General features: G+C 40.1%; 1 protein-coding gene across 1 annotated transcript in view; it reads left to right on the top strand.

The window, feature by feature from the left end:
* The window catches only part of WWC2 (WW and C2 domain containing 2), a 220,517-nt gene that overhangs the window by 89,575 nt on the left and 105,285 nt on the right, over positions 1-25,657 (top strand). Inside the window, exons 2-4 of the mRNA XM_031664153.1 lie at positions 6,545-6,654; positions 19,934-20,137; positions 20,953-21,029. Coding sequence (XP_031520013.1) covers positions 6,545-6,654; positions 19,934-20,137; positions 20,953-21,029 — 391 coding nt within the window. The remainder of the gene's footprint in view (positions 1-6,544; positions 6,655-19,933; positions 20,138-20,952; positions 21,030-25,657) is intronic.

The raw sequence follows: 25,657 nt of genomic DNA, 5'->3' as shown, positions 1-25,657 counted from the left end.
AGCACTGGGTGAATCCGTTAAATCTTGGAGCAACAGTCTCCTTCCTAACCCGTTGCACCAGGCTAAGGGCCTTCCTGGCCAAGTCCTAGTGTGACAAATTAGTTATCTGCTTGGCTGTCCTTACCTTGGCTCCCCAGGGCAAGGACCAAGTCCTTTCCTTGTTATATACCCCCACTGCACACAGACAGGATCTAAAACACAGGACTCTGTGACACATGTTTTATGTTTCACATAAAACACAAAATTCTGGATGTGTCACATACAGAATTAAGTCTGTAAAAAATGGGAATAGGGGCTGGGCGCAGTGGTTCACGTCTGTAATCTCAGCACTTTGGGAGGCCAAGGCGGGTGGATTACCTGAGGTCAGGAGTTTGAGACCAGCCTGGCCAACATGGTGAAACCCTGTCTCTGCTAAAAATACAAAAATTAGCTGGGCATGGTGGCGTGCGCCTGTAGTCCCAGCTATGCAGGAGGCTGACCAGAAGAATCACTTAAACCTGGGAGGCAGAGGTTGCAGTGAGCCGAGATTGTGCCACCGCACTCTAGCCTGGGTGACAGAAGGAGACTCTGTCTCAAAATAATAGTAATAATAATAGGCCCGGTGCGGTAGCTCACACCTGTAATCCCAGCACTTTGGGAGGCCAAGGTGGGCGGATCACCTGAGGTCAGGAGTTTGAGACCAGCCTGACCAACATGGAGAAACCCCGTCTCTACTAAAAATACAAAAAAATTAGCTGGGCATGGTAGTGCATACCTGTAATCTTAGCTACCCGGGAGACTGAGGCAGGAGAATCACTTGAACCTGGGAGGCGGAGGTTGCAGTGAGCCAAGATCGTGCCATTGCACTCCAGCCTGGGCAACAAGAGCGAAACTCTGTCTCAAATAAATAAATAAATAAATAAATAAATATTTAAAAAATGAGACTAGAAATACCCATTTTGAAGAATTGTTGTTAGGGCTAAATGAGATAACATATGAAACAACCTTGCATAAATCTTGGAACATAATAGACAACTAATAAAATTTCTTTCCTTTCTGAAAAAATTAATAGGTCACAAAATGATCTTCAAAATATTGAGTAAGTGTTCTAATAAACAATGATATAAGTTGCCAGACACCTGAAAGGGCTCATGGCAGGAAGAATAGGGGAGTGAGGCTAGACTGGAGCCTCCAGATGCTGCCCAGTCTATTTTTTTGTCTTTAGGTAAAGTGATTTTAGGAAGAGGTGATTCTCCGCATTGTGACTTGTTCTTTTGTTTTGTTTTTGAGACAGTCTCGCTCTGTCACCCAGGCTGGAGTGCAGTGGTGTAATCTTGGCTCACTGCAACCTCCACCTCCCGGGTTCAAGTGGTTACCCTGCCTCAGCCTCCCGAGTAGCTGGGATTACAGATGCCCACCACCATGCCTGATTAATTTTTGTAATTTTAGTAGCGATGAGTTTTCACCATGTTGACCAGGCTGGTCTTAGACTCCTGACCTCGAGTGAACTGCCTGTCTTGGCATCCCAAAATGCTGGGATTACAGGTATTAGCCACTGCACCTGGCCCATTGTGACCTGTTCTAATATCTGTTTATTTTCTAGAAATTCTATGTAATATGACTTCTTTCTTTTTTTGTTTTTGTTTTTGAGATGAAGTCTCACTCTTGTCCCCAGGCTGGAGTGCAATAGCCTGATTTTGGCTCCCTGCAACCTCCACCTCCTGGGTTCAAGCGATTCTTCTGCCTCAGCCTCCTGAGTAACTGGGATTACAGGCGTGCGCCACCACGTCTGGCTAATTTTTGTATTTTTAGTAGAGACGCGGTTTCACCAAGTTGGCCAGGCTGGTCTCAAACTCCCGACCTCAGGTGATCCGCCCACCTTGGCCTCCCAAAGTGCTGGGATTACAGGCGTGAGCCACCGCGCCTGGCCTTCTAATATGACTTCTTTCCAATAATTTAAGCTACTTTCCTCACACACAGGGAACTAATCTCATTATTATCTTCCAAAGTGGTTTGTATAATTTTCCCTAAAAGCTATTTTTTTTTCTTGTTGCCTCTATCCACTATTTTCTGCTATTCTCCTTTGTCTGTTTCTTTGTGTTGCTAGTTTCCCTATCTAGTGATAGATAGAAGTTGTTGGCCAGGCGCGGTGGCTCACGCCTGTAATCCCAGCACTTTGGGAGGCTGAGGGAGGTGGATTGCCTGAGGTCAGGAGTTTGAGACCAGTCAGGCCAACATGGTGAAACCCTGTCTCCACTAAAAATACAAGAAAATTAGCCGGGCATGGTGGCGGGCACCTGTAATCCCAGCTACTGGAGAGGCTGAGGTAGGGGAATTGCTTGAACCAGGGAGATGGAGGTTGCCGTGAGCCGAGATCACGCTACTGCACTCCGGCCTGGTTGACAGAGCGAGACTCAGTCTCAAAAAAAAAAAGAACAAAAAAGTTATTTTGAGGGAACTAATTGACATCATTTATAAATGAAGAATCTTTTAGGACTGTGGAAAGATTTCTAGTGCTTTATCCTTGCTTTAAAATTCAAGTTGTGAAACACATCTTACTTCCTCTCTGTTCTCTTAGAGTAATTCAGTAATGTTCCTGTGAGCAGATTCTGTAGTAATCATAAGCAGTTGACAGTATGAGCTCTGCTTTGTGTTAGCTAAACAATGAGAACAGATGCTACAAAGTAAAAATAACTGTTAAGACCTGTAATGTTTGTGCTAAACTATACATTTGGGATGCTCTGAATTGTGGCAAGAGTTTTAGTAACCTGAAATGTTTTTTTCAAGTGCTTATTCATTTAGTGCAATTAGTACAAACTCAGTTTTTTTTGGAGTTGTGCTTGTACTCACACGGTATTCACCATCATGTAATTGTGAAGTAAACAGATACATCACTGTATGGCATCTCATGTCATAGGACACGTATTTGAGTTGACAATAAATATTCAATGAGTGTGAAAGAATGATATAATGCCAGCAAGGAGAGGAAATGCCATGCAGAGTTACATTTTGCATATAAACATTGGCAAAGTGCTACAGTAAGTTACCGTTTTCTTCATAATATGAAATTCCTTTGCACAGTGCAAAGGAAGACCTTTTTAAGCAAACAGTAATCTCTGGAATTCAGCATAAAGACTCTAGTTAATTTCAGGATTTTGTTGTTGTTGCTTGTTGTTGCTCCTTTGCAGGGAACCAACCAAAAACAAACTCCATCCATTTTTACTTAACTCAAAGAAAGCTTGAATGTGTAAGAAATTCCTTGTGTACAACAAGAAGAAGAAATTTAAAAGTTAATTAACATTTCAGTTCACTGTATTTGTTTTAATTTATATTGTTTGTAATTTTGGAATACATCTGTTAGTTCTTTTTGCTTTGTGTTAAACTTCTTAGTACATCATAGTAATATTTTCTTTTTATCAGGATAGCACCGTAATTGGGTGCTTAATTTGTTTGGAACCTGATAATGTTGTCTATTTATATTTTATAATTTGCATAAGAATTCAATCCTAAAATTTTAATATTTGCAAATATCTATGTAATGCTTTCACTTATTGATAGAGTGCAGAGAAAAGATATATGTTTATCCATATATAGAAAATAAAGTATTAAATTGATATTTGAAGGAACTCTGCAAAGAGATTTTTATATTCAAAATTTTGGGAATGGAATCTTCTGAATTTTTCAGAGTTCACGATTACATGTATACCTACAGATGTAATTGTAGTCTTAGAACAGTGACAATTAAATGCTTATCTGCTAACCAGTTAGTGGAACAAACTGGATTATTTCCAAATGTAATCAAGTTACTATTAACTTGTAATCATAGCACATGCTCTCAAGCTTTTATAGCTTCTTATTCTTAAAGTAATAAGTATATTCCTGCCGTACTCATGCTTAAGCACATCGAATTGGTGCCTGGGTAATACTGGTCTAATATTTCTCTTTTGTCACTTAAACTTACCATTCTCATGTTTCCTCCTCCTTCATTTCTTTAGGATGCATGTGCCTTTTAGACAGCATTGATAGTGGAGTTAGTGAAAGAGAATCATCAAACAATGATATAGAGGGTGACCTGGCACAGGAGCTCTATCTATTGCTTTATTGAGGTAGTCAAAGAGACCATGTATGTAGACAAGGAGGTGTCCTAGGGTATAGGGATTTTTGATATGGTATCTCACTCTTTGTCAAAAGAAAAATCAGTTTTCTGGGACAGTTTTGATATAAGACAGAATTTGAGCACAATTCTAAGAATAAATTGTTTTGCATTTGAACTCAGATTGAGTTCAAATATACTCCATGTTTGCAAAGTGAATATGGCAAGTTGCCACATTTGGGCATATTGCTTAACATGTTTGAGATTCATTTTACTCATCTAACATATATTGAAGCTTACCATTTCTCGGGTGTGATACTGTTTAGTTCTCATCTAAACTTAATCTTTCCTCCTATTCCCTTAAAAAATTACGTTAGGAAACTAGGGCTTTTAAGGCTAATGACTTGCTCTAGGTTGTATAGTGAGTAAGTGGCAGAATAAAGATTTGAGCCCAGATCTCTTTGATACCAAATTTCAAGCTCTTCTAAGCCCGTGGTTCCCAAGCATACATTGCTGGGACCTAGAGTTTCTGATCCTACAATAGGGCTCAAGAATTTGTATTTCTATTATTTTTTTAAAATCATTTTAGTTTTTTTAGAGACAAGGTCTTGCTCTGTTGCCCAAGCTGGAATTCAGTGGTGTGATCACGGCTCACTGCAGCCTTGAACTCCTGGGCTCAAGTGATGCTCCCACCTTGGCTTCCCAGAGTGTGGAGATTACAAGCATGAGCCACCATTCCTGGCTAATTTTTTATTTTTTGTAGAGACAGGGTCTCACTGTGTTGCCTAGGCTGGTCTTGAACTCCTGGTCTCACCCATCCTCCTGCCTCAGCCTCCCATAGTGTTGGAATTACAAGTGTGAACCATGGTGCCCAACTAGAATTTGTGTTTGTAACAAGGTCCCAGATGTTGATGCTGCTGGTTCTGGGAACTGTATTCTGAGAACCACAGTTCTATGCTGTGCCGCCTGACTTGATTCCTCTGAGGGATAAATGAGAGAGTTCACATGTGCTTGTGTTAATAATCTGACACTTTGACTACTTATAACGTCCCGGATGCTCTTCCAAGTTAATTTCTTTTTATCCTGGGTTTAATTTTAGGAGCTAGTTAAATTGCAGGGAGAGTATGTGAGGGTGTAATCATCACTTAAAAGAGAAGGAAACTGAGGTAGGAAGAGGTGCCCAGTAAGTGGTCTCACAGTGAGTCAGTGGTAGAATGGGTCATCCTCGTTATTGCTTCTGTCTGCGGAGCTGATTTGGAAGGCCAGTGTCGTCTTTGGAGCTATCTCTGGAAGGAGAGATTTCATGCTATAGGAAGGTTGAGAGGAAAACAGATCCTTCCTTTCTATTGCTGTTTTGTGTCCTTGGATGACTATTGCAGAGTAGGCCTGGAAAAAAAGAATTTTCCTCCTTTTGTATCATTCTTCAGCATTCTGAAGGGTGGATGATGTACCTTGTTATTCTGATGAATGATATAATTCTGAAAATGACCTGTATTTCAGTTGAACGTGAGATCTTTGATCGTCGTTAGCATGGATAAAAGGGATTCCAGGAGATTTTGTATGTAAGAACCATGCTAGTGGTGCCAGTGCGTTAAGTTAGAAAATGTGTTGACTGATGGTGGCCACCCTCCAGTAAGGCATCTGTGGTGTTAACCTGCCCATGGCTGCTCCAGTAGCCAGGGAAAATCTCAAAAGCAAAATGCAAGAGAGTGAGAAAAAAAAATGTATTGTAATTAAGTCTGAAACCTGTACTCTGCTTAGGAAACTGTGTAGTTTCTTCATTCGTTTTAAAGAGAAAAACTCCTACAGAGAAAGTGTCTTAAAGAAAAAATGGTCTTGAGAGAGTATAAAGCAGTTTCAAAAGGTGAGATGACATTGATATATGAATGAATACTTTATGTATTTGGTTCGGTTCAAAATTTTGTTGAGTGACTGTTACGTACAAGATACTTATAAAAAAAAATTGTCCTTCCTCTCAAGGAGAACTTATAGTAGACTTCACAGTTGAGTGTTTAGTTAATTTATATATGAACATCCAGTCTGAAATTGATGTAACCTGATGCGGATCTTGTCTCGAAACTACTGATAGTATTTTCATGATACCAGTATTTGAATCCTGGGATACATTTTTCTTTTTAATGGGGTATCTGTTTCACTGCAGAGCTAGAGCTAGATCCCAGGCTTCCTCACTCTCAGCTTGGCGTTCTCCCTGATTTAGGATGTCTTTATTTATTTATTGTATAGATTTATCTCCAAATATTAGATTTATCTCCAAATATTAAGCAGTGAACTTTCAAAAGGTTACTGTGACTTGTCCTACTTTTTTGGATATACACATCTGTATTTTATCCTTGTTTTTTTTTTCTTCAAGATTTTAAATGCAACCTAGACACTTGTGGTTAGGGTGCTGAATTTTGACATATGTGGTTTGATGGAAAGAATCACTGGTGTGTCTATTCTGGTTTGTTGTAGGTTAACGAAGCCCTTGTCATTTGCTGATTGTGTTGGGGATGAGCTGCCGTGGGGATGGGAAGCAGGGTTTGACCCTCAGATTGGTGTCTACTACATCGATCACATCAACAGTAAGTTTTCCTTTTTGATAAGAGCAAATATATCAGAAAAGTAATCCCCCAAAACCTACAGGCACACAAAAGGATAAACATGTTACAAAGTGAATTTCCAAAACCCCATTTTCTTAGTGACTAACATTTAACTGAAATGCCTCTCTTGGTATTTGGGGCATGTACATAGAGTTGTCCTTATGGGGACGGAGAGGGAGAAAGGGTGTGCCTGCCTGCCTGCCTACCTGCTGGGGAGTGAGGATTCTCCTTCAGCACAGGTCTGGGAACCTGTGGGGATCAGAGCCACTGGGCTCCTCTTTCCATGGCCACTGCACCTTCTGACAGGGCTCCTCCTTTCCGTGTGCTTTTTGCCACAGAAAGACTTGGGCCTTGGCACAGTGTGGTTTGTAGGCTGAGACTGGGGAGGGGTTGGCCCTCATCAGTGGCTCTGGAAGACATAGCATAGCTGGAAAAGGTCCTGAACCTCTTCCTTGTTTCTGTTTCCTGATTTCTGTGTCGTTGGAAGGGAAAAACCTCTCATTTTAACAGCTTTTAGATCTCTCACATCTCTGACATGGTAAGTCTAGCGCAGAGGATACCGTGACCGTGAATGACTTTCAAAAACACATACTTTGAAATATTTTTATATATTAGTATATGTTTGTGTGCGTGTTTATATGAATATCTAGCTCTCTGTCTACTCCTTTAAAAATTTATTCAGATGGTAGCATACAATACTCATTCATTTTGCTTATTCATTTAAAAATAATTATTTTATTTTTATAGATTTTGGGGAATACATAATGAATTTATTCCTTATTGTCTTCTTTCTTTGAGTTCTATTCTTATATTTAAAATTTGTATATGCAGTACTCTGTAGTATCTTTAGGAACAGTATCACTGTAGCAAAGTGTTTCATTTGATACTCACTCATTAGTGATGGCTTGCAGCTGCCCTTGTGTAGGTAGATGATATATTTCTCAAGAGGCCAAAAAAGCCTGTATTGTTAGCTGCGAGGCACCATCTTCCAGGCGGGTGAGGTGGAGGGGCAGAAAGGAGCATAAGCACTCTGAAGTCTGGTGAGCACATACGGTTAGTGATCTGTTTCAGTAGAACACCTGTCATACACAGTTTGGGAACCAGCTTTCATGTATACTGTACATTATTAGTTCAACACAAATACAAATAATAGTTTCTACAAGTTGTTGCCTCAGCCTCTTTTATATGACCAGAAGAAATGTGACTTTTTTGTAGAGATACTCTTTCTCTCTCCCTGAAAGTTTCTAAAAGTTCTATGTAGAATTAATGATTGTGTTTTTAAGTTAGCTTTTAATTTTGTGTTTTCTAATAAATGTTTATTGATATACTGTATTAGTATATACCAGGTTTTATTGTGTATCAGTCACTGATAACCAACTGTCATCTGTAAGGGTGAAATGAACTAATTTTGGTAAAATTAAGTTCATTTTAAGCACTGTGTGTCACCCTTATGTCATTGCAAATAAACAAGACAGTGAAATATCTGAAATGTATTAACTATTTAACTCTCACTTTTATGCTTATTTTAGATGAATAGTTGGGTAGCTTTCTTTCCTTAAAGTAGTATTTGAGAAACCAGAAACCAACCTCGCCATCCTAGGTCAACAAAAATAAGCTCTCTTGGTACCATAATGAGAAAAGGAATCCTCTCAGCCTCCTTCTCAACACCTACAAACTCTTTGGTACCTAAACCCACCTTCAGGGCTTCCTCCTCTTTCTCAGTGAAAGAGGCGTTCCTCTGGACACCTCCACCCCTACAGATACCTCTTAATAACTTTCCTATTCCATCCTTCTCTCCTGTTTGGTGTCTTTATTAGTTATTTCCTGATTTTAAAATGTTCTCCTACCATTTCTATTAATAAATGATTCTTTTGTCTTAATATATAAACACTGGAAACTCTCAAAACGAAACCAAAACTGCAAAAGAAATACAAACAGATGGCATTAAACTCCCTCTCCTCACCCTCTCAAAACCGTCCTTCAACCAGAATCCATCGCCATCTGTGGTTGCCTCCTCTTCCCTTCACAGCCAGACTTGCTGAAAGCTGTAGTCTGCAAGAACTCCACTTCCTCCGTTGTTCTCCATCATCTCGTCGAACCTGTTCTTGCTGAGGGCACCTGAGACCCCGTGATGTAGTTTGGATATTCGTCCCATCTAAATCTCATGTTGAAATGTAATCTCCAGTGCTGGAGATAGGGCCTGATCAGAGGTGATTGGATCATGGGAGTGGATTTCTCATGATGGTTTAGCGCCATCCCCTTGGTGCTGTCTTTGCTGTAATGAGTTCTCACAAGATCTGGCTGTTTGAGGTGTGAAGCCTCTTCCACTTGCTCTCTTGCTTCCTCTCTCACCACATAATGTACCAGCTCCCGCTTTGCCTTCCCCCATGAGTAAAAGCTCCCTGAGGCCTCCCCAGGAGCCCAGCAGATGCTGGGGCTGTGCTTGTACATCCTGCAAAACCGTGAGGCAATTAAACCTCTTTTCTTTTCTTTTCTTTATAAATGACTCTTTATAACAAGGCAGGAAGGGTCTAATATACCCCACAAACTGTCAAATTCAAACAAGACTGTAGTCTCGTCTCTGTGACTTGTCACTGTGAGTTATTCCCTCCTGCTCCCTACTCTTTGGATTTTGTGACATACTGTTCACATATCTGACCGCACCTGCCCAGCTTTCTTTCGCCTGTTTCTTCTTCACTGGGGCCTGCTGTCAGGATTTCTCTAACAGTCTTCTGCTGTGTGCATGCTGCAGACCTCCTTGGGTGATGACTTCAGTTACTTCCTACAGGCTGCTGGCTGCCATATCTGTCTAAGTCTTTCTCAGAGTCCAGATGCATATGTTCTTTCCTTGCTAGAAGGCTCTTCCCAGTCTGCTTGCATCGGCCTCTCCTTTTTCATCTCCTGCCCTGCCTAGCACTGGAGACCTCTAGGAGTACCCTGTGTCTCCTGGGCTGGCCGCCTTTCTTTGCATCTGTGGAGTCGAGCCTGAGCACTCTCTGCACAGCCCCTAGGCCCTCCTTTTGACTGAAGGCCACATCCTTCTAGGGGCAGTCTGCTCAGGTGCCACTGCTTCCCATAGGCCTTCTCTGATACCCACCCCTCCACCTCACAGGTCTCCGTCCCATTCTGGTCAAATGCCCCATCCAGATACTTCTGGAGGACCAAGTGCATAGGAATTTTTTAAAAAGGGTTGTCATATTGCATTTATACTATTTTTTGTATGTTATCCTCACTAAATTATGAGCTTCTTGAGGGAGGGCAGTGACTGTATCTTTTGTTTTCATCGCTGGGCAACTAGTATAATGATAAACACTTAAAAGGTTAAAAAGAAGAGCTTTATTGCTTAACTCAGCAATCAAAAGCTTTCTGTTCTTATTTAAAGGAATTAAAGTACATTTCAAGTATAAATTATGTGTCAAAAAACACCATGTTGAATATTTTAAAACTTCACTATTAGAATATAAAATTTTAAGTCTGCTATTTTGCTTTAATGGTAATGGTATTCTAGCGGTCTGATGTACCCAAATTACCAACAGCAAACAGTTCACCCACTGAAAACGATCTGGTCCATTGTCTCATTAATCTTCAAGACATTCCTGTGAAGTAGTTTAGGAAGCAAACGGTATTATCTTCTCAAACAGCTGCTCCACACATATGTTGTGTTCTGACGTTGTATAGTTTCAGCATAATTTTCTCATTATTTAAAGAAAAAATTAAATAAGGAATGTTTGGCTGTTTAACACGTTTCTAACAAACACTATTGAATATTTAGAAGTAGAAGATTTGACCTTGACAGTAAAAGTTATTTTAGGCCGTAAGTGTTTTATGATCACATTCACCTTTCGGTGGGTATGTGTGGAGTGGGGGTATAGATATCAACGAGGGATGTTTGTAACTGGAAGGGAAATGAGGAGGTATGGTTTGTAAGGTTTTGATATTATTAATACAACCAGAAGTAAATCACTTTTTGGTAGAGTCTGAGTTGTACTATAACTTTTTTTTCTTTCTTTTAGTAATTGAGGTTTCATTTACATACACAAAAATGCACAGATTTTGAGCATGTATTTTGGGTGGACTTTGACATGTGTATAATCCTTTGTAACTTGCCCCCGCATCAAGGTACAAACTTCTTCAGTCCCTCTAGTAAGTTCTGTCCTGCCCCTTTCCAGTCAGCCCTCCCTACTGCTGCAGACATTGTTCTGATTTCTATCACCATAGCTTAATTTTGTCTGTTCTGGAACTTCATATAAAAGGATTTGCTCAGTTTTGGGAATAGATCCTTTCAACATGTTTTGCAGTTTGCACCTGTAGTCCCACCTACTTGGGAGGCAGTTTACACCTGTGGTCGCACCTGCTTGGGAGGCTGAGGTGGGCAGATTGCTGGAGCCTAGGAGTTCAAGGCTGCGATGCGCTATGATCACACCACTGCACTCCAGCCTGGTTGACAGAGTGAGACCCTGTCTCAAAAACAAACAAACAAACGAAAAGTAATGGTGTATAGGAGAAAAGTAAAAATATAGATAAATGAAAAGAAGAAAAATTATGTTCATACAACCCAGAGTTAACTAAGTATTCTAAATCTTTTCATGTGTATCCTTCCAGGCTTGATACACGCATGCACATATACACAGTTTTTTAAAATTTATTTTTGTTTTTATTTTTTTGGGGTAGAGATGGCATCTCTCTGTGTTGCCCAGACTGGCCTTAAATCTGCCTGCAAGGAATGCCCCTGCCTCATACACAGCTTTAAATGTATTTTACATCTCAAATGGGATTATATTATATATACTATTTTATAAACTTTTTCATTTAATGTATAATTTTCATCAAAAAATTTTTTTCTCCATCATATCAATTGATAATAGAACCTCACATTTCTGTCAGATGATTTTCTTAGAATATAGTGAAGATTCTTTGAAGCTGAGCATGGTGGCTCTTGCTTGTAGTCCCAGCTACTCAGGAGGGTGAGGTGGGAAGATCACTGGAGCCTAAGAGTTCAAGGGCAGTCCTGGTAACGTGCAAGACCTCATCGCTTTAAAAAAAAAAAAAAAGGATCCTTTTGTGCACTTGCATAAAACCCTTCTGTGGCACATTATTGCTTACAAAATGAGTTTCATATTCATTCACTGGACATTCAAGACATCACAGGCTAGTCCTTCTTGGAGTATTGGTAAAGCAATGAGAGCATATAGTGAAATAAGGAAAGGACCACCAGCATGCTAGGAGAACATGGGGAAGCATGAAGAAGCAGCCTTTCCATCCTAAAGAGTGTGACCGTGGCTACTTGGAGAAAGTGCTTTAAGCTGACACCCAAGAGATGGCTGAGTTAACCAGGCTGGAGGAAAAGGGGGTGGGGAAGAAGGAGGACGGCAAGTAGATTCCAAGGTCTCAAGAGGCTAGTGAAAGCAAGACTTGAGGAAAGACATGCAGGAAATTCAGTGCAGCTGAAGGCTGGTGTGACTGGGGTAACCGGGGGTTTTGGCTGGGGCAGGGAACGGGCCAGGTTCTTTTGTCAGGAATCTTTCAAAGCCCTCTTTACTGCCTGTTCCATGGAACTGGACTCTTTTTCAGCCAGAAGAAACTCATTTGTCTCTAAACTGCCATGGCACTTAGCCATTCTCCACTCGAGGCACTAATCGTGTTCTACATATATGTATGTCACTATTTCTACGTTTTGCAAGTTTCTTGGAAGGAGGGTTGATGCCTGAATATCTTATTTTCCCTGTAGTAGATGGTCAATAATTGTCTGTAGGAATTAATGAACAAATAGTAAATACAGCAGATACTTTATAAAAAGGAAGATAAGGAAAGTTACTTATATTCATTTGATTTATTCTTCCTGAGCACAGTAGGAAGAATATAAATATCCTTTATAGACAAAAATAATCTTCTTTGAAGAATCTAACATTATCTTCCATGATAAGCTCTTGTAACTCACATGTGTTCTCTACCTATAAAGTTTCACATCTATAAAACTGATGGAATGTGAATTCCTTGAGGTACAGGGCATTTTAACAGTATTATATATTGCTTCTTTGATATAGTAGAAAACAGCAAATTATATTGTAATGCCATGAGCTCCCAAGGCCACTAGGTCTTAATAAAAAATACCACATTTGTATAATATACTTGAGTATTTACATTTAAAAAATAATCTTCACAAATCTGTTCTGCAAATACAGTGATGGAGATGAAGCACAATCCTGCTTTATGAAGCCTTCTTCTAAGGTGCCTTGGGAACCATCTTTTGCAGTTCATATTTGAATTGTGCAATATTTCAGAGATGAGAATGCTTCCCACTGACCCTCTTGTAATGTGTGGTGTTTAAACCAGTCTCCCGGAGTGTTTTTCCTGACCTGTCCAAGACAAATGCTGAAGTTTATTATCGTCTTCATTATTGCACCTTATTCACTGAAGTGTCAGTCAGTGTTTTGTGGCATTTTAGCCAATGACAAATATTTTATTGAAATATACTGTGTCCCCAACATGGGGGAAATATGATTGGCTGAAACCTCAAAAGATTGAAAGAGAACTGAGAGTACATATCTTATAATTATTATAACTTGAGAACTTTTCAGATTTTTAACATACATTTTTAATTTTTATTATCTCTTTATTTCATTAGTTTATTAATTATGTATCGCATCATCACAAATTCTCCCAAAACTTACTGGTTTAAAATAATATTTATTATCTCATGGCTTCTGTGGGCCATGAATCTAGGCAAGACTTAGCTGGATCCTCCAGCTCAGGGTCTCTGTGGTGGTTTGCAGTCAAGGTGTCAGCCAGGCTGCAGTCATCTCAAGGCTGCCTGGAGAAAGATTTGCTTCCAAGCCACTCGTACGGTTATTGGCAGGATTCACTTCCTTGTTGGCTGCTGGCCACAGGCCTCCCTCGTTCCATGCCACGTGGGCCTCTCCACAGGACAGCTCACAGCGGGGCAGCTTGCTTTGTTAGAGTCAAAAAGCCAAGAAAAATCAGGGAGAGAGAGAGTGAGCAAGACAACAGCACGGTCTTTTGTAACCTCATCTCAGAAGTAATGTCTTGTCACTTATTTTATGTTCTGTTCATTAGAAGCAAGCCATCAGATCTATCCCATACTCGAGAGGCATAAATTACTAGGAGATGAGGATTATTGGGAGTCATCTACAGTTCTGAAAACTTTTCAAGACCATACATTTATGTTTGTTAGAGGATGAGTTCTATACTTTGAGGCAGGTTAAGAAGTTTTATTACAGTTCTCAAGGGAAGGGGGCATAGTACACCATTCTGGGCCATATGGTGGAGAAGTGCTTGGGTTGGTTGGGAGGCAGAAGGAGCAGAGGAGAAATCATGGCCCAGAGCCTGTATTGTGGTTTCCTTGGGAAGGAATGAGTGAGACAGGGTACGCAAGTCTGAACGAGTTTAGGATTGGCTAGATTGAATAATTTCGGCAGACTCTGGGTTATGGGAATGGTCTCTAGTTGTCCAGCGTCTTCCCCTGGAGGGTGATGTAGGGCAGGGGAAATACTGGTTTGGTGTGTGAGTTAGATAAAAGAGGAGGTTAGGGATATGGGCTTTGGACTGTTGGTTTACATATGAAGGATGGGCTCATGGGAGTCATTTGCTATCTTAAGAATTAAGTTAGCCCTGGGAGGGGCAGTCTCTTCCCAGACAGCAAGGCCCCTGAGACATCAAAGCATCACAAAACATATAAAATTTTTTAAAAAATGATCAATACGCCATCCACTGACAAATGGAAAGTGCAACACTGTGTGTCATACTAAGAAACTTTGAGAAGCAATATTTTGTTGATTGTTTTTCAGTCTCATCTGCTGATCTGCCCCTGACATCTTGTATAAATACGTATGTGGTGGAGTGCGCAAATTCCACTAAGGGAAGAGGAAGCAGAGTGGATATAATTTTATAATTTATTAAGTTACAAGACTCCTTTTTCCCCAGTGTTGCTGCCACGTGCACAGATTGAGGGGAGGTGTTGAGCATATGTATGTATAATTCATTTGTTACAGCTGACTCTATCCCGTTTTCATCAGCTAGTTCAAGCCAGGGTAGGTTAACATGGGTGCAGAGTGATCTGTGGAGCCTTAGTTCTAGACACAGATGCTCTCTGGAGTCAAGGCTGGGGTAAGCAATGTGACTTTATAATTTCTTTGCTTTTGCAGTCCGAGTATCAGAGACAGTGTTATAGCTTACCAGCGTTAACGGCTTTTTGTATTTTGCAGTATCTCATTTAATCCTCCAAACAGCCCCCTGAATTAGCTCCATTTTGTAAAGGAGGAAATTGAACCCTGGAGAGGTTTAAGAACCTGCTCAAGGTCACACAATTTGTAAATGACACACCTGGATTTGAACCCAGTTAGACTGAATACAGAGTTTATGATCTTCTGGGATATTACATCTCAGTTCTTTTTTCCAGTATTCATATTCTTAAAACTTCCTCAGGACTCAAATGATTCATGTGCTTCTTTTTTTTTTTTAACCTTACTTCATTACGACCTGAGTCTCAGTATTCTCAACGTACATTCCAATGTGGAGTCATTTTAATTATTCAGGTATTAGGAGGAAGGAAGAATTATCCCTCCTTTTCCTGTTTAGTTTTTCACAATCCATGTACCTCAGCCTTTCTGCCACCCAGGTTAATGCTACCGTATCATTTTCTTTTTTTCTTCTTCCTCCTGCACCTCGGTACCTCCTCGTCTCCTTCCAGTAATAAATGCCGAGGTTCTTGTTGGAACACTTCCCTTTTGTATGTTCCGTAGTCCTTCTGTATCCACACCTTTCGTTTCCAGTGTAGTCTGGGCTGACTGATGTATACTCTCTACACCCCTGGGAAAGGGGTTGTGGAACTCTGAGTGGGCTGTGGAAGTATTTTCAGGTATGATATGACATCAAGGGCTTAAAATCTAAGAGTACTGTTAGTAATGGTGCACAAAAATGATTTTATTGAGGCAATTAGGCTGTGCCTTAATCTAATTTTATGTTTTACAATAACCAGAGCAGCTTATTTATTCAGTTCTCTAGTAGAATCTTAGAAAACGATTGCTAGAACTTGCTGTTACGTTTCTCTGTTAATGACAGGTTTATTTTCCTTTTTTATTTTCAAGAGTGAATCTTCCTCTCATTTCTCCCCTGCCTTGCCCATACACACAATGTTACTAAGAGCCGTCACAGGAGGATATGAGAAGTACAGTCCAAGACCAAACTTCTTTCATTTCCATTTGCATAGATTATACAAGGGTACGTTGGGTTGAGTTCTCTCAGAAGCAAGCCCTAAGCCAAGAATTTAAGTGAACGTGGTTTATGAAGGAAATCCCGGGATAAACCATTAAGGAAATGAGGAAAGAAGGAAAGTGAGGGAAAAAAACAAGTGAAGGTTTTATTTCTGTGAAGTCTCTGACTCCACTTGATTGTGGTGACTCCAAAGTACAATTTCTACCTCAGAGTTTGCTCTACCTGGGGGTTCTTTCTGTCTTCTTCACTAGTCAGTCACTGGCTGCAGGTGAGTTAGCGAAGTGCTCTAGAGCAGTCAGACATCCATCAACAGCAAAGAGCAGACCATGGCAGAAAGACCCAAGAATACCAGGATAGGACACCAACAGTGTCCACTACAAAGGCTACATCAGAAAATATTCGTCCATATTTCACCCTCTTTGTACATCCAAGAGACGTGAGAGTAAGAGAGGTAAAATATTTCTCCTAGAGTCTCACATCTGACTAGTTGGATATGGAATCCACACGGCCTTACTCCCTAACCAGTGCTCTTTTTAACAGCTGATAGCGGCAAAGGATTTTTACTGCTGTTCTGATAGCATCCGTTTGTCTGCCTATAGCATCCCTTTGTCCTTTATAACTGAGGTATTGTTATACCTCAGTTCTCTTTAACATTCATCAGTCATCATCATTCATTCATTTGAACCTTATAAAGCATATTTTAAATCAGCTTTGTTATTATATACAAATACATAAATTGCATCTATTTTCACTATACAGTTCATGAGTTTTTGACAAGTGTACACCATGTAACCATCACAATAATCAAGATAGAGAACATTTCCATCCGCTCAAAAAGAGCTTTCTTCTTGCTCTGTTGTAACAAGTACTTCTCAGTACTGCTGGGCCCAGGCAACCACTTTCTGTCATTGGATTAGCTTTACGTTTGCCCACATTTCATATAAATGGAATCATACAGCATGTGCTCTTTTGTGTCTGGCGTCTTTTCACTCAGCTTGTGTTTAAGAGTCTTATATATTGCTGTTGAGTATTTTGTTTCATTTTGTTGCTGAGTAGTATTTTATTGTATGGATATACTACAATTTGCTTAGCCATTAGCTGTAATAGTTTTGTCTCTTATGAATAAAGCTGTTAATGAGCATTTGTTTAGAGGTCTTTTTGTATATACATATTTTTGGATCTCTTGGGTAAATAACAAGTTGTAGGATTGCTGGGTTGTATGGTAATTGCTAAGTTCTTCTCCAAAGTGATTGCCCCTTTTTAGATTCCCAGTGGCAATGAATGAGAATTCCAGTTGCCCCACATCCTCTTCAACACTTGACATGGTCAGTTTTCAAATTCTAGCCGTTTTATATAGTGAGCAGTGGTATCCCATTATCGTTTTGACTTGTATTTCCCTGATGATTGGTGATGTTGAGTCTCCTTTCATCTGCTTACTGACTGTTTGCACAATAGTCAGTAGATGTGTGGGTTTATATTTGGACTCTATTCTGTTGTAACAACTGTTTTATCTAGATTATGTTTATTCCATCATTTCTACATTTCCAGATCTGTTTCTGTTGACTGATTTTTCTCCTGATTATGGACCATATTTTTGTGCTTTTTGTTATGTTTAGTAACATTATAGTGGATGCTAGACATTATAAAGTTGGTTTTGTTGTTGTTGGTTTCATTGAGTGCTAGGTTTTGTGCCTTTTAGGGAGATTTGTACTTTTTTTCTTCTGACTGGCAGTTAAGTTACTTGCTGACCAGTTTGGTCCTTTAGGTTAGGTTCAGAGTAGCCTTTACTCTATGTCTTATTTAGCTCTGTTGTTAAGGTGTAACTTTGCTGTGGTCTCCACTGGATTCCCTAGATGTTCACTGTGTCCTTTCTCCTCTGGCTGGTCGTAATTGGAAACTGTCACAGCCCTGTGTGAGCTCAGGGAATTATCTGCCTATAGCACCCCAGTTGTCCTTTGCCTGGCGTTGTGCACTTCCCCCTTGTGCATCTTAGCATTCACCCACAGACTTCTTGTAACCCCTGTGCAAATTTCTGGAACTTCTCCAGTCTCTGGAACTTCTGTGCTTTGCTTTACAAATTCCACCTCTCATGGCTTCCATGAAGTCTGCTTGCCTCTCGCTTCAATTCAGCAGTGCCTCCTTTCTCTGCTTCAGTTACCCCTCTTTGCACTGCTGTCCAAAAAGTGCTTTCAGACAGAAATGTAGGATAATCATGGGATTCATTTCCCTTCTTTCAGAGATCACAATTCGTACTACCTGTTGTCCAACATCTGAAAACCATTGTTCATATATTTTGTCTTCTAGTTATTTACTGTGGCCCTGTTATTCCACCATGGCCTTCTTTGTGTTTTGCTTTGTTTTTTAAAAATCTCTATTAATCTTTTGTGTATCAAGCTTCATGAGTTTTCTGTATTAGAGCCATACTTCTATTTGTCCCAAATTATCCCCTGTTTGTGTTTGCTCTTGTTGGGAGTGGGATCCACTTAGATACAATGTCCTGCTAGAGACAAGATCGTAAGTCACAATACCATAGTTTTTACGCCTTTGAACTATTCTACTTTTATTTTAACACATTGTATTACTGAATACAACATACAGAAAAGTGCACAGACTGAAATAACAAAGTTTATCAAATATTTTAGAAGTGAACTATGTAATTTCGATGGGTGAAAGAAATAGAACATCAGTATCCAGGAAGCCTCTTTTATTTACTCTGTCCCATTCTCAGCCCCTTCTTCTACTGGCACATGGCCACTCTCCTTTCTTTCACAGCAGAGGGATCCAATACATGTCTGCAGACACAGGGGGATGTCTCTTAACCAACCTGCACTAACCATCACCAACTATCCATTCTCTTGTACACATCATGGTACCCCAATGCTGGACACCAGTACACTCCAACTCCTTGGCCCAACGTGTGGTCAAAAAATATGTCAGTTTTTTAAATATGAGAACATAAAGTGTTTGTGGTAATCTGATTCTTTTGTTTTTCTTCACGTTTTGTGGCCCCTACTGTGGCTTCACCACACAGTAAAGAATGTGTTTGGAGTTTATAAACTGAGCATAAGCTGCCGTGGAAGACAGAGGATAAGGGCTGACCTGCAGATGAGGTGGCTGGGGCACCTTCTGGAGGAGGCAGCGTGTGAATGCTGTTGCAGAGCACTGGTTCTTGGGCTCGGCTGCTCACTGGAATCACCTGAGCAGCTTTCAAATCGATAGTGCTTGGGTTCCACCCACAGAAACTCTAACTGGTCTGGGGTTTTTTTTTTAAAAAGGGTCTCTGGTTGATTGTAGTTTGCAGAAGTGCAGAAGCAAGAACCAGGGCCTTAGGCTAGAGCATCCTGTGTAAACAGGACAAGGGTTTTGTTTGTTTGTTTATTTTTAAATTTCAGATCCACTGCAGACTCATTGATATTTTTGTAAACTACAAGAAAAAGTGAATTACTGGAAAAGTGAAAATGTATACACACAAAGAAATGCAAAATGTTTATCAACAGATAAACAATAACTGACTAAAATCGCTATAATGATAACAAAATGTTTTCTGTCTATTTCTGTCCTTACTGTTGTGGACATGAAACTGCGTTCATGGACTGGTATTGGTCTGCAGAGTAGACCAGCTTTGATTAGAGCTGATGCAGAGGGCAGTGTGGCTAGAGTCCCATGTTAGGTGAATGAAGGTAGGTTGGGTCCAGATTATACAGGACCTTGAGTGCTGGAATGAATAGCTTAGCTTTTATTCTGCAGGCACTGGGGAGCCACAGAATTCTTGAAAGAAATGATCTGATTGACAACATCGTATGTGGTAGATTTATAGTGAGAATACATTGTTGATGAGAACCTGAAAGAGGAAGGAAATTGATGGGACTGGGTAAAATAAAACTATAAAATTTCTGGAGAAATTTATTTAGCACAGCTAAATAAACTCCTTAGAGGATACAAGAACTTAAGCTAGCCTACTCCCTAAAGTTTAAACAATCCGGAAAACAAAGTTAAATTCTAAAAAATACCCTCTACCTAATGTTTTCAGAAACCACACAGATAGAAGATCCAAGAAAACAATGGAGGGGGGAACAGGAGAAGATGCTCAAGGACTACCTCTCTGTGGCGCAGGATGCCCTCCGAACACAGAAGGAGCTGTACCATGTGAAGGAACAGAGGCTGGCGCTGGCCCTGGATGAATACGTGCGATTAAATGATGCCTATAAGGAAAAGTCAAGTTCTCGCACAAGCTGTAAGTACAGTGTGTCTATTCAGACTTTAGAAGTGGAGACCGAATTGTAGGTAACAGAAGACCACTTACATTTCTATGGAGTTTAATTTTGAGTCCTTTTCCCTCCTAAGCAGGAAGAGTCTCTCAAAACCGTGAGAGGTGAAGGCACACCCCGGATAATCTCACCCCCACTCCAGATAAAATAATCGCCGTTTGGGGGTTGTGCATGCCTTCTGTTTCTGTACCTGCCTCTGCCAGGTTGCCTTTTATGCATTTACGAGTTAATTTTTACCTTTTCAGAACAATGCAAGTAATTTGGCCCTTTTTGCTACTTTTGTACAATATTTTTAGTGGGGAGGAACTGCAACTATTACCTACAGTGTAATTTCTGTTGACCATCTGAGTTGATTTACCGCTCCGTCATCTCACAGATTGATTATTTGGAGCTGACTTTGTTTAAAGAAGCAGCTGTGATGAGCTCAGAAGTTCTGCTTAAATTATAAATTCCTTGATAATGCAAAACTCTGAAGTACTGCTGCAGTATAGTCCTCTAAGGGCATAGTGTATATGAAATCCAGAAGAAAATTAAGCACCAAGGTCTTAATGATGTTTCTCTTCACAGAGTTTAAAAATATGGTAGAGGTTTGAAGATTACTTTTTATATTTAGGTGTCTGATAAATGACAATAAAGGAATTATAAAAAGAAAGCACATAAATCTTGTTTTTAGCTTCAGTAAATTCTTTTTTTCCCCCTGTGTACAGCTTCAAGAAATTATAAGCTGAGAACTAGTTATGCAACTTGTAAATAATTAGTTTTTCTTTTTTCTCTATAAAAGTATTCTCAGGATCTTCATCCAGTACTAAATATGATCCCGATATTTTAAAAGCTGAGATCTCCACTACAAGATTAAGGGTAAGAGGTTTAAATTGTGGTTCTGTGTTGACCCATGTGCATAGAGTCTGAAGGCTGTGGAAGGGGCTCCAGCGGTCAGCTCTCACGCCGTGTGGTGTGGGAAACTCCGCTCACCCCTGATGAGTGGCCCTTCCGCCTTGATGTGAACAAGTTCAGAGCATGGAATAGTCTTTATTATTGAGACAGTGTGTCCATTATTGGGCAGTTTTTTGTTTGTTTGTTTGTTTGTTTTGTGAGATGAAATCTCACTCTGTCCGCCAGGCTGGCTCACCAGTAATCTCTGCCTCCCGGGTTCAAGTGATTCTCCTGCCTCAGCCTCCCGAGTAGCTGGGATTACAGGCGTGCGCCACCACGCACAACTAATTTTAATATTTTTAGTACAGATGGGGTTTCACCATATTGGCCAGGCTGGTCATACTGGTCTTGAACTCCTGACTGCAAGTGATCTGCCCGCCTTGGCCTCCCAAAGTGCTGGGATTATAGGCGTGAGTCACTGCGCTTGGCCTATTGGGCAGTTTTGTTGTTAGCAGTTAGAATATTGAATCAAAATTTGAGTCTTGTAACGTGCTTTCCCTCATTGTGCTGAGTTTTGTCCTCCAGAGTTAAGCCAAGCTGCTCTTTTGTTGGACAACCCAGTATTTCAGGATTCCCACAACTGAAGTCAGACTTTACGAGGTCCTCGTAATGCCTCATGGAAAGGTGTTTCCTGAATCTTGGCCTGAATCTTTTTAACTAAACTGATGTTAAGGCCAGAGCTTGTTTATCCTTGATTTTTGGAATATTAAAGTCTGTTCACCAAGTAAATGAACTCATGTAACCAATACCCAGGTCCTGAACTGGGTTATTACCATGATTTCTCCTCATTATTTCCCTTCTCCCTAAAGGTGGTGCTATGGCCTCGTGAGCACTGAGGGTTAATTTTTCACCTGCTTTGAACTTCCTAAGACTGGATAGTGTATGTATTAATTTGATGGCTTGCCTTGCTCAATAGCATTTCAAGATCCACATTCATTTTTATTGCTATATAGTGTTCCACTTTTGTGTACATACCATAAATTCTTTATCTCATGTAATATTGATGTACATTAAAGTTTATTTCAATTTCTGATTATTAAAAATTATGCCTTAATGTACATGTCTATTATACATGCATTATATGTGGAACACTTCTATGTTGACTCTTGAAAAGAAGATCAAATACACAGAGATAGAGAATAGAACAGTGGTTACCGTGGACTTGGGGGTGGGGCGGAGGTGAGGGGAGATGAAATGGCGAGATGTGGTTCAAAGGATAAAAGGTGCAGCTATGTAGGATGAACAAGTCTGGAGATGTGATGTACAACATGAGGACTCTAGGGAATAACATTGTATTGTATTAGGGATTCTTGTTAAATAAGTTAAATAAGTAGATTTTGTGACAAAAAATGGTAATTGTGTGAGTTGCTAGATATGCTAATTTGCTTCACTGTAGTAATCATTTCACTATCTCCATGTATCCCATAACATCATGTTGTAAGCCTCAAATATACACAATAAAATTTATTTTAAAAAATACAACCATGGCTCACTTAACAATGGGCATACATTGTGAGAAGTGCATTGTTAGACAATTCCCTTGTCCTGTGTACATCACAGAGTATACTAATGCAAGCGCATGTGGTAGGGCTACTACACCTCTAGGCTATATGCTATAGCCTGTTGCTTCTAGGCTACAAACCTGTACCGTATAATACTATACTGAGTACTGTAAGTACATATTGTAAGTACATTCAGTACCTAGAATTGTAACACACGGTGGTAAGTATTTGTGTATCTAAACTTATCCAACAGTAGAAAAGGCAGTGCGAGACATACCATCTTATATGCAGGGAAATGTGAACATGTGGCACCTGACCGTACATATCTCAGCGGATACTGCCAAACAGTTTCAGTCCTTCTTACCTTCTCATGTCTGCACTAAGTCTCTACGTTACTTTATGCACAGGCTTTTGCCTACATCTCACAAGTTTTGAATTTTATATTTCCATTGTTATTCAGATCAAAATATTTTCTAACTTCCTTATGATTTCTCATATGAGTACATTGCTTAATTTTCAAACAATTGGAGCTTTTCTTTTATTATTGACTTCAACTTAAATACACTATATTTTTCAGTTCAAAAACTTACATTTGAAGTCGGGTGCAATGGCTCACACCTGTAATCCCAGCACTTTGGGATCCCAAGGTGGGAGGATTGCTTGAGGCCAGGTGTTCAAGACCCGCCTGGGCATCATAACGAGACATAATCTCTATTAAAAATAAAAAAAAAAGTTTTAATCTCAGAATTTCTATTTGATTATTTTTCAGTTGTTTTTGGTTACTTGCCCAAATTCTGCACATTACTATGTAATTTTTGAACACTTCATCATCCCAGAGAGGATTTAGTTTTGTTTCTTCTAGGTAGTCAGGCCAGGGGCAGGTAATTTTAATATAATCATAATTTGAGCTGACTGCAGCCTGGGCTTTAATCCTTCTCTAAGGGCGGGCCAATTTCCAGTTTCCCTTTTCTTTTAGGGCAAAGCTCTTCAGAATCCCAGTTGAACTCCTGAGGTGTTTTAGCAGGGCCCCTTCTGTTGGATAGAGGCTGAACTTCGCGTCTCTTCCCTGTGCCTGAGCTCTGTGGGGCTGCCAGCCCTTCTCTGTGTCTCAGGTGCTCAGTCACTGCATGCTCCCAGCCTTTCCCTTTCCTGTTGTGTGGGCAAATACCTCAAAAGCAGAAACAGTGCCATGTTTGGATTATGACACTGAGCTTCCCTTATCTTTTGGATATTTATTTATTTATTTATTTATTTATTTATTTATTTTGACGGAGTCTTGCTCTGTTTCCCAGGCTGGAGTGCAGTGGTGCCATCTCAGCTGACTGCAACCTCTGCCTCCCAGGTTCAGGGGATTCTCCCGCCTCAGCCTTCTGAGTAGCTGGGACTACAGGCGCCCGCCACCACACCTGGCTAATTTTTTGTATTTTTAGTAGAGATGGGGTTTTGCCATGTTGGCCGGGCTAGTTTCGAACACCTGACCTCGTGATCCGCCCGCCTCGGCCTCCCAAAGTGCTGGGATTACAGGCGTGAGACACCACACCCGGCTTCTTTTGGATCTTTAACACAAGTTCTTGCTTTCTTAGTTCTCGAGTGTCCTCAAATAGATGTATGTATTTTTTTCCTCATAATTTTTCTATTTCTTATTAGAAAAAGAGTATGAAAAAGGTTTGTTTTTCAAACAAGCTTATTGGAAGCAAAACCTCTCTTTAGTTTGGATTTCTTGATTTATGAAGTCATCATTCTATGTCACTGTACAATAAATACCGCTCCAGGGTGTCCTGGACCCTTTGTCGGTCCATCCGTAATTCTCTGTTCATGCAATGGTTTGTCAAATGTCTTGGTACTCTATCTCTGTACCGTGTCTATGTGTTTGTTTCTGTGATCTACTAGGCTAGATACCTTTTCTTAAAAAAAAGGAAATGAAGACATTTCTGTCAAAACTTACTCTCAATAAACTCCAATACTCGAGCTGTGCACTTCTCAGCAAGTTATTATTACTTCCCTCTGAAATTTTCATCCTTTTCGTAGTTCTTATCTTTGCAAGACACATTGTAAATGGAACAACCACAATAAGCTGTTAATCTGTACACTTAGATCCTCTAAGAAATACGCAAACTAAGGGAGGGATTTAGAAACAAAAACATATTAGGATATCTCATGAAACCAACCATTTAGAAGGAAATGGAGCCCCATCCTAATCAGGGGTAGCACAGGAAATCCCAAGTGGTCACCTTCCCCAGAATTGTCCTCTGATGTAGCAGAATCTCTTAGATTAAGCCTCTTCTATGCCAGGTTTAGTTCCCTCTTAATATCAGAGGCCTATATTATATATAACATAATATTTATCACTTTGTGACCACAAAGATGAGTCAGAGAGAGACACCCTCTTCAAGAAGGTGCTTCCCTCACAAAAAGAAGACAAGATATTCATAAATAACTATAATTAAAGATCAGAAACGACACTGGTTTCATCCCTTTCATTAGTCCCCAGGTGCTTAACACTTCCTGGCAGTGTGAATGCCTTTTTAGAAATGCCGCCATAGCAGATTGGTCCGTGTGGACTGTGTTGCTGTTGTGATGTTTTGAACTGTGTTTGAACACTTTGGCACAGATGATGCACTCTTTGGTATCTGTGTCCATTTTGACCAGGTAACACTTTAGGAATGGCCCAGCCATTCAGAAGTGGATGGGTAACTTGGCAGAGTCTGTTAGGTTTTGATAATCTGACCCTTCTTGGTTTGCATACTCTGTTAAAATCCTTTCCACAAATTAATGCCATAGGAGTAGTAACTCTTGAATAAATTAACTCATCGCTTTGGTGTCTTGGGGTACTTGTCTGCATTTTTGGTCACAATAACAATTTTTAAAGCATAGCCAAACACTAGTTTTATGCTTTAATGTTTTGTTGCAACAATATTAGGAGGTGTACCTCAGTTGTTTTACTGAAGTAGTACTAGTAGGTCAAGTATTTGGGAGTCATGTATTTAGAAGCACCTGTCTAAAATATGCTTCATGTTATATTATGGACATAGATATTGATGACCATTGGGC

Source organism: Papio anubis, chromosome 3 (assembly GCF_008728515.1).
Source record: "Papio anubis isolate 15944 chromosome 3, Panubis1.0, whole genome shotgun sequence".
NCBI lineage: Eukaryota > Metazoa > Chordata > Mammalia > Primates > Cercopithecidae > Papio > Papio anubis.
Note: the sequence above shows the minus strand (reverse complement) of the source record. Positions and strands in the feature narration are given on the sequence as shown.